This window comes from Lycium ferocissimum, chromosome 5 (assembly GCF_029784015.1).
Source record: "Lycium ferocissimum isolate CSIRO_LF1 chromosome 5, AGI_CSIRO_Lferr_CH_V1, whole genome shotgun sequence".
In the NCBI taxonomy this organism is placed as follows: domain Eukaryota; kingdom Viridiplantae; phylum Streptophyta; class Magnoliopsida; order Solanales; family Solanaceae; genus Lycium; species Lycium ferocissimum.
In genome coordinates, this window is record NC_081346.1 from 29,486,006 (window position 1) to 29,496,035 (window position 10,030).

General features: G+C 35.5%; 1 protein-coding gene across 1 annotated transcript; it reads left to right on the forward strand.

The window, feature by feature from the left end:
• Window positions 1-1,085: 1,085 nt before the first annotated feature.
• LOC132056662 (probable calcium-binding protein CML13) lies at window positions 1,086-8,655 on the forward strand. The gene is made up of 2 exons (XM_059448948.1): window positions 1,086-1,929; window positions 8,343-8,655. Exon 1 carries the CDS (start codon window positions 1,126-1,128, stop codon window positions 1,567-1,569), a length of 444 nt encoding a protein of 147 aa, XP_059304931.1. The 5' UTR covers window positions 1,086-1,125; the 3' UTR covers window positions 1,570-1,929; window positions 8,343-8,655.
• Window positions 8,656-10,030: the final 1,375 nt, after the last annotated feature.

Genomic DNA, 10,030 nt, shown 5'->3' on the forward strand with positions numbered 1-10,030 from the left:
TTTAACTATGATGTGAATTTTCTCTGTAAAGTTGACTTGTTTTAATATTTTTACAGTATCATCTCCAACTAAAAAAGATTTGAGGTTTTACGGCTTATTAAGATAATATATAAAATTAACATATTTTAAGTGATTAATTTATCCAGTATAATGAGTTTTTGAGGAACACATGCAGAAGCTTTTTCAAAATTTGAGCCGAAAATGTCTAATAGAAAAACTTTATCATGTGCATAGGTGCTTAATTGAAACAAGTTATAGTCACTGATAAGTTTAAGGGTTGTCAATATATATCTGCCCTTAAATTTTCATATCATTTAAATTCCGTGTCATTGGCACTTATGCTCTATTTTGTGGTGGTCTTCGATTTTTGGCCCTCGTAATAAATACTTTTTTGGGGCAGAAATTTATATTATCGCATCCAAATATCCCACAAGTTATACCCTGAGTTTTTCCCTGTGCAATTTCTTCCATTCAACATTTCAACTACTTTTTGCACGGATTGTCCTTCAAACGACACTCATATTTGTGATCTTTAATTTTTTTTCCTTGCTGCTTATTTAGCAAAAATATCTAGATATGCTTTACTTGGCATAAGTTCTGTAACATTTCTATATTCTGAAATTGAACTTTTGCCTCGCTCGGTACAAGTTCTGTAGGAATTAAGTTATGCGGCATAAGTTGTGTAGTATTTTTCAGATTATGTTGAGTGGTAAAAGTTTTACCTTTTCCGACATAACTTGTGTGGATGTGATGATACATATGTCTTTAGTTTATACCGCGTCAAAAGTGTTGAATGACAAAAATTAAAGACCACAAATTTTGAGAGCCAAAAATTGAATACCACCCCAAAATAGGAACATTTGTGCAAAAAAAAACCCTCATTTCAACTAACGGTATCTCCCAATGGGCCTCTCCTATCTTATCTGGGCTAACATTAACTCCCATGGGCCAAACTGAAAAAAAAAACACAAACAAGAATGAATCTTGAAAATCGTGAAACATCCCTCAACCTTTAATTTAAACAAAAATTTGAATCCCCAAAATCATCAATCAAACAAAATCTACACAACAGAGAGAGAGAGAGAGAGAGAGAGAGAGAAACTTGAGGAAATCATCAAAGAAGCAATGGGTAAAGATCTGAGCAACGATCAAATCTCTTCAATGAAAGAAGCGTTCACTCTCTTCGACACAGATGGTGATGGCAAAATCGCCCCGTCAGAACTAGGTATCCTAATGCGTTCATTGGGTGGCAACCCGACCCAAGCCCAACTCAAATCCATAATCGCTGAAGAGAAACTCAATTCCCCATTCGATTTCAACCGATTCCTTGAACTCATGTCGAAACACCTGAAACCTGAACCATTTGATCGACAACTTCGTGATGCGTTTAAGGTATTGGATAAGGATGGAACCGGGTATGTTGTGGTTGCGGATCTAAAGCATATATTGACGAGCATTGGTGAGAAACTTGAGGCTTCGGAGTTTGATGAGTGGATCCGTGAGGTTGATGTTGGATCAGATGGAAAGATTAAGTATGAGGATTTCATTGCCAGGATGGTTGCCAAGTGATGAGTATGACTACCCTTTACCATTTCAATCCTTTAAGAAGATTTTGTTATTTGCAATTCATGCTTCTTCTTTTTTTTTCTTTTTCTAGGAAATGTTTTAATCATGTATCATGATTTATGTTAACTCAATTTCTGATTGCACTTACTCCCTCCGTCCCAAAATAAATGTGTTTTAGCTCATTTCACGCCCACTATGAAAGACAATAAATACAAGGTGTAGATACTAAGTTACCCCTATTTATTAGATGTTTCTTGAGAATTGAGCACCATAAAAGAAGTAGGCATAGTTGGAAACAATTACTATTTTTTGTCTAAAGGGACACTTATTTTGCCAGGATGGGGTGACCAAGTGATTTCGCTTGTGCTGTGACTATTTATACTGTTTACCATTTCTTTTTGGCAAATTCTAGGTCTTTTTTGCTAGGAAATGTTTTTAAGGGAAAAAGTATGTTCAATGTCTATTTATTATGCCACGTAGCCCATACTTTGAGTTTGTTATCCAATTTAGGTCATATTTGTATATAAACACCTTTTATACACTTTATACAAGGTTGATACATTATGTATAATGCTTTCCCCCACAGGTATAATGTTGTCTAATGTTGTATAATATTGTATATTGGGCTACGTGCGTAATAATTTTCAAAAGCGGTACTCCCTCTGTTTCAATTTATGTGAATCTATTACCATTTGGGGAGTCTACGAGGTGGTTCTTTGACCACGTTTTCCTTACATTTTTTCTATTTTATTTATAAATTATTATGACTTGTAGTATTTTGTATGTAGTTTCTAAATATATAAATCTTATTTTTACAAACTTGAAAAATCTATGTCAAAATTTACAATCAAAGTTATAAAATTTGATCCTCGTACTCCAAAAAGGTTCACATAAAATGAAATTTTCTTTGCATATTCAAGGTCCTTTTTGTTAGGAAATGTTTTAATCATGTATGACGATTTAAGTCAAGGGAAAAATTACGTGCTATGTCTGCCGGGAGAAAAATATTTACGCCATGTAGCCCATATTTTGAGTTTGTTACCCGGTTTAGCCCATATTTGTGTATAAACACCTTTTATACACTATTATATACTTTTATACAAGGTTGATACATTATGTATAATGCTTTTCCCCAGGCATAGTGTTGTATAATATTGTATATTGGGCTACGCGGCGTATATTTTATGTTGGGCTGTCTATTTTTGAAAATTTCCCGTTAAGGTTGTTAATTCAATTTTTGAATGCACTTATCATGCTGTATTTCAGTGTTTGCGGTAAAATGGTGTTGCCTTGAAATGTTTAAATTTTATGCGTTTGTCGAAAAAATATGTAGTAATAAACATATCTTTGCTTTTGAGGCTATGCAATTTGCAAATAATGTGAGATATTTGTTTTTCCAGTGGTATCTACCTGTTGATATATAACTTTTGGTCAAAGAAGCATACTGTTTGCAAATTTTAGATATTTTTCGAAGGAAATGTTTTACTCACACTATATGGAAAATCAATATTAAAACGCGCTCATTAAGCTGCAGGTTTTACTTAAATAGTTTTCTGGGAGAACTGCTTTGAAATATATAAGCATTTTGCATTTTCAGACACTATATTGTGAAAATACCTTTGCTTTTGAGAGCTGGTGCAATTTCCAAATAATTGACATTTTTGTTTTGTGCCAGAATCTACTCCTTGGCTTATGACTGAAATTCATGTGCGTAGACTAGTAACTGCTGACATTTAAGTAGAGAGAAATGTCAAAATCTATTTGCGTAACTTGTAGTGGAGAAAGTTTGGTGATACATGCGTTCAATGCCCTATTGGATAACTAGATGGATAGGATTACCAGAATGTAGTTAGAAGTTTTCGTTTGTTTTCTTCATTTTTGCTATTCTTGGAAGTGAAAGGGAAGAACTTTTGCTTATGTGGGTGAATTATGTTGCTCATTGTTCTGCTTATGAGACTTCTCTTCTCTTCCTGAAGTATCAGCCCTTGGCCTTTGTATTCATCTGCCACATTCATGAGTTATTTAGGGCATTCATATTCACCAGATTTTATAAACACTTTGTTGTTGGGTTGTAACTTGTTAGTTACTTTTAAGATGTAGTGCTAATTCAATTGGGAAAATACTGTTTGTCAAAAGTCAAAACGAAGTATTCTGCAAGAGATTTTTAAGGAAGTTCACGAGCTTACTTCAACGGGATATGTTCTATATAGGCTTGTACAGTCGTACCACTGTATCGTTGAGTTCTAAGGAGTGTTTTACAGTTATCAATTTCAAAAAAAAAAAAAAAAAAGTTTTAAGGAGTGTTTTTGGGAAGGTTATTTTAAACTGTTTGATGATTTTGATATTCTAAAGGTAACTTTTGTAAGAAAATAAATACTAAGAGGTGTCCTGGGAGAGAGGGACAGCATTAGTGGGCCATTTCCGATGAATTGGGGTTTTGAAACTGTGGCAACAGCCAGAGTCCACTGCAGTTATGTGAGAGATGATGGTGAGTTAACTTGTTTAAATAACACATGGTGATTCTGGTCATATATGGGTTCAGGATAGCAGAGGGTGACAAACCGGTTTCTTGTCGGTAGGAGAACCTGTATTTGAAGAAAGGCAATTGCGCTATAATATGTTAGCTATATTTTCTTTTTTGGTATTTAGGGCCAGCTTGCGTGCACCTCGACTAATTCCACGGGATACCTCCCACCAGCAACAGGTCGTTCACCAAGGCTAGGACAAATTGGAAGAAATCACCTAGTGTTTTTACGTCTACTAGGATTTGAACCTGAGACTTATGGTTCTCAACCCACTTCATTGACCACTAGGCCACACCCTTGGGTGCAAAAATATTTCTTATTTGGTGTAACAAAGTCCTCTTTGTTCGCAAATTGTGTTCATTTCTTGATAACAAGCATCAGGTATTATGGAACGGGTTGAAAATACTTTCCATTTTATTAGGTGGAGCTTACAGTAAACTTTGAGTGCTTCATTGACAATTATCCTAAGTAAATCATATAGCCTCTGAATGTGTTTTGGCCAGAGATATGTTGAGAACTTGCATTTTAGGTCAAATAGTTTTCATATTTTACTTGTAAATGTAAAAAAGAAAGTTTTTTGTGTTATAACTCAGTGACAACTCGTGCATTTTAAAGTGCAAGCATGAGTTTCAACTTCCACATCTAAAAAGGTTGCTTTCATATCTGACAAATCAAAAGCAATTCCTTCACAGCAAGTTCACCAATTAAATTCTTCTGATTGACTTCCTTTTGAATCCCTGTCTATACTGATTCAGGCTATTCAGCTATTGTACATCCAAATTAGAACTTAACTTTATACATTGGTCATTCATGAAATACCTCTTTAAAAACTGCCCTAGTCATACATCCCTTTTATTAAAAAGTGCTCTATAAGTAAGTTAAATTCAGTTCAGATTGCAGTGAAGGTAAACTTTGGAGATTGGTAGGATATCCCCACTTCCCTCCTAAGTGAAAGAAGCTTCATGTATATATATTGTATCTCATGAGGTGAAAGTTATCTAGAAAGTTTTTCCATTCTCTGTAGGGAATAGGGATTGATCGTGGCCTATGCCAATAGGGAGGCATCAATGTCCTGTCTGTTCCTAATTTTGTTTGGAACCACATCTTGTTGGTTTTATTAGTCATATATTCATTTTAATTTGCATAAGACATTGCTGATGTAAAACTTGCTGTTATGTCAGAATCCTATATTCCCTCTCTGTCTGTAATAATCTGGACAAAGAAGAGTTTTTGATGGCTCATTACATTGAGGCAGAGATATGCTTGAAGTACCAGGTCAAGCTTGTGAAAATGGAGTACTTTGTCAATCTAAAATACAAAAGATAATGATGACATTTATCTCTCTCCACTCGTTTCTTACTCTGACTCCAAATAGCTTAATTAATTTAGTCCTGTTAACTAGAAAGAGGGAAAAGGCAGTCATGAGGCTTCATCCTATGGGCTGCATGATGTTCCTTCAACTTATGCAACCTTGTTATGTGAAGCCAGATCAATGTTCTCCTTCATACCACTGCAAACTGTCTTTGTTGTATGTGGACGTTAAGGGAACAACATGACTCAATTGTCTTTCTACTTAGCCTTTGGTTTTTGCTCCCTGCTATGCACTTTACTAGAAAGTGTGCCTATGTGAACTCGTGCTTCTCCACTGGTGGTGTGATGAGAGGATTATCAAGGGCAGAAAGTGCTTATTAATTCGAGCAAAAATATCTTTCCCTCTGTCTCAAATAGAATGACAGGGGATTTAGGGGCATCAGCAAAATTTTCTTGCCTTCTAGTACTAGTGATTTCCTTTTCAATCGTGTGAGACCTGTTTTCTTGAAAATGACTAATGCTGGTAACTTTAGTGGCTTGGGGTTGATTTAAATGCATTGCGCTTGGTCCATAAAATTGTAACACAGATGGGAAGGACAAAGAAGGAGAAGACTACCGATTCTAAGTAAATCCATAAAAATGTAACACAGATGGGAAGGACAAAGAAGGAGAAGAATACGGATTCTAAGTAAAGCAATGAGCATGAGGCTTCCATAATGGAGGTCTCGGGTTCAAAACCCCTTGCCTACGACAGCAGGGGATTTGCCTTCTGTGTCTAGCTCGTCGCATGGGGCTTGCTTAGTGCGGGTTATCTCTCGTATGTGTTTTGCGGGCTATTGCACAGGAGTAGGGTTTACCCTATGCGCATCCGAAGGGTAGCGGCTGCGGGTTCCCTTGTCATAAAAAAGTAAAGCAATTTGTTTTCCGTCTATCCATCGCCTTTCCTAAAATAGTTTAAGTTTTTAATTAGTTGGAGGAGCATTTGACTAAGGTCTTTACAAGATTTTGAATAGGTTATCACTCATCGCTCGAGCAAACACAAAGGCTACAACTTCTAAGGATATTCTAGACAAGGATAGAGGTTTTTGGAGAACTTACAGCTCTTTGGCGTCAGCTGCGATCTGAATAAATAACAACTTGGGGAATAATTTGAAGAAACAATTATCTAACTGATATTATCACTTGCACTTTGTTTGCCACTCTGTATTCAATACCCCATACACCATATTATTTAGTACAAGCTAATGATTGTATTTGTCAATACACCATTGAAGCCCTCAAAGATGAAAAAATATCTGTTACGTTGAATATGAATAATTTAAATTCAGCGGTGAAGTTGGAAAGAAAGTTAATCCAATGGCAGACCAAATATAGGGTTGTAGACTTGTAGTATCAGTCAGTGTATCTAAATCTTTAAGAGCACATGCTTCATGCTTGTATATAAGCCTCATAGTTATCCGTGTCCCCTCACACAATCTTCCACAGTGGGTAGGACATACAGCTAGGTACATTAACCATGACAGAAAATGGTGCTACCAAATTGCTTATTGTGCTTGGTGAGGAGAGGTTCGATGGGAATCATGTCAATTTTCAAGCACATTTGCTTGGAAAGTAGAGTCCTTTGCTTATTTTTGGAAAAGGAGTGAGAAGTTAAGTTCCATGGTTTTTGTTAGTCTATATCATATTTATACTGTCAAATCTTGTTCATTGTTTGGGAACCCACAAGATTGATATTTTCCCTTTTATGTAGTAATACTGTGATGAGAAATGGTTACATCTTAGGTTGGCCTTTTCCCCTCCAATATAGGTTAACTCCCATAGACAAGATTCGGACGGTGTTAAATGTGACAACGCTTCAATTTGATTAAGGTTTGGGGCTTGAATAATTTTTCCTTCTCCTATAAGAAATGATTACATCTTTTAGATTGGCCTTTTCCCCTCCAATACGCGGTTAACTCCCATAGACAAGGTTCCAACTGTGTTAATATCGCTATGCTTCAATTAGGTTAAGGTGTAGGGCTTGAATAAGTTGATATTAGAAATTAAGAAGGGATTGTGTTATGTTCCCGTTCTTTTTCAGCTTTTTTCTTTCTCCTCCTCTACTGTGATAAGAAATGATTACATCCTTTAAGTTGGCGATACTAGGTTAACTACCATAGACAAGGTTCTGGCCATGTTATTAGGTTAAGGTTTTGGGCTTGAATAATTTTTCCTCCTCCTACTGCTACCAATAATTATCGACTACCACCAACCACTACAACTAACTATTACCGCTAGCAGTCTGACGTCGCCAGCTCCTCTCCCGATGATACGATTCCGACGAGGACTACGACCGTGTAAATTTGTGCATAAAAGTTGAAGTGGGATGAAAACCATGAGAGACTAGGGTTTAAATACTAGCAGAGGCAACGGAGTGTTAGATTATTTATTTCGAGTTGCCAAATGTTTGGCGGTGAAATTATCTGATAGCTGTTTTGTTGGGAGATTTTAAGTACCCAATTGAATTGTTTTGTGCATAAAAGAAGAAGTGGAATGAGAACCATGGTCAAATCTTCGTAGAGGGAAAAGAGCGCTAGATGTAATATTTATTAGTTGCCTAACGCTTGGTGATAGAGTTATCTGATGAGATTTTAGGTACCCAGCTGAGTTGTTGAGGTACCTTTGCGGAACTGAATTGACACCACCACTATCCGACCAAAAAAAAAAAAAACTTGAAAGCTCTTCTACATGACTTTCAATCTTCTAAATTATTTGCTGAATGTTTTAAGTGGTAGCCAATAAGACATCATAATTATGGATATAACTTGATGCATCTTATGTCATGCTATTATTTTGAGCTTCAATACTGTCCTCAGAACAGAGTTTTTGCTGCTGATCGAACTTTACTTGAATACTTCAAAATTCAACTAATTTTCTTGTTTTTTGAATTTTCACGTGCAGGTGATTTGAAATCTGTGGCTGTAATATTCATTGGATGAAAGCAAGAACCTGACTTTGAGTAATTTTAGCTTGGTCTTTCATTTGGCATGTTCAAGTGCATCTAATTTGCAATTTCCTAGGATTGATTTCGCTGTTTTTCACTTGTTATTGTCATTGAACAATTTGTTATTCAGATGTTATCCTGTATGTGGTTTTTGGCATGCTGAGACCCATAATCATCTAGAACCTAAAAGTACAGTTGCTTCTTCCTTGGTGTATAGTTTAGACGCTGTGTAACTTAAACTCGTCTTTTCAGTGTTTCTACTTTCGTTTATCCTAACGGAGTCTTTGGAATGTTGATTCAAAATGATCTCGATGTATTTATTTAAGATAACTTTGCAGCGTTTCCTTGTGCCATTTGGAAAAAAGAAGACCCAAATATGATGGATGAGCCGTCCCTTTTCGTGGTTCTATGATTTTTCCACTTCTAACTAAAAGAAAAATGGTTTTCATAGTATGATACCCAAATTGGTAACAAATAAATTGGTAACAAATTAAGGTAAGAAAATAAGTAGAAGAGCAGATCAAAGGAGAGGAAGAAGAATATAAATCGAGAAGGACGGGATGAAGTGCTTTAACTTATACATTGATACCTACAAATAAGTTGTGATATCAGCCGTATACTCATATTGGATTCACATTTGTTTGCTTAAATGAAAATACAGAAACTAAAGAAATGCAGTAACAACTAAAACTAAAAGGACCAAGCCCGAATAACTCTGTAACAAAATTCTCGTTGAAACTGTTGTGTCATTTTCATTTGATAATTCTGTATTAATACCCTCTTGGTGAGCAACATCCTTGTCCTCAAGGTTGAAGGACGAAAATCGAACCTCGAGACCTGGCCATTGGACTAAACATTGAGTTACTGCTTTATTGTCCTTTTTGATCATCTTCCTAGCCAAAATAGAGTCAGGAACATGCTAGAATGGGTTGGATAGGTCTGTGACATGAGGGTGAATAATCTTAGTTGGAGGAGGGACAAAATTTGAGCCAAGAGATGAAACCTAAAATGTAGGATGAATTTTGATGTTAGGAGGATGATGACTAGGCTACAACTCCAATTCTTTCAATAATTGAATATACATCAAAGTGACACCACTTCAATGATGTATTTCACAAGGAGCCAAGCTAAAGACCTTCAAACATTGCAAGCTTTGTGGATGAAGAGAGAACCTTTGGAAGGCTTCAACATGGAAGAGTTGAAGATATTTAATATATTATGGAGCCGTTTGGACATGATTTGAAATCATGAGATGAAATCATGTTTGGACATGCAATTTGGATTTCTTAAGTTGTATTTTTTTTATATAGACAAAAAAACCCCACAAGTTGTGAAAACTATCAAAACTTTCCTAATTCTTATACAATATTACCAAATGCAAGTCATAGTTCATAACAAAATTAATACGCTACTAGAAGACCTTTCTAAAAAATACAACATTAATTGATCAAACTTTAGTTCAATAAAAAAGAAAATTTAACATGAATAGGAATGTAACTACTCTTTAATATAATTCTCTCTCGTGGTACGAACATAAATAACGGTTGGTAGAAGTTAATGAGGTTGATAAATGATTGGTGGAGTAATTATTAAAAATATCTACCAACTTATGAGTCTTTTTTTACAAAATATAAATCTATGGGTC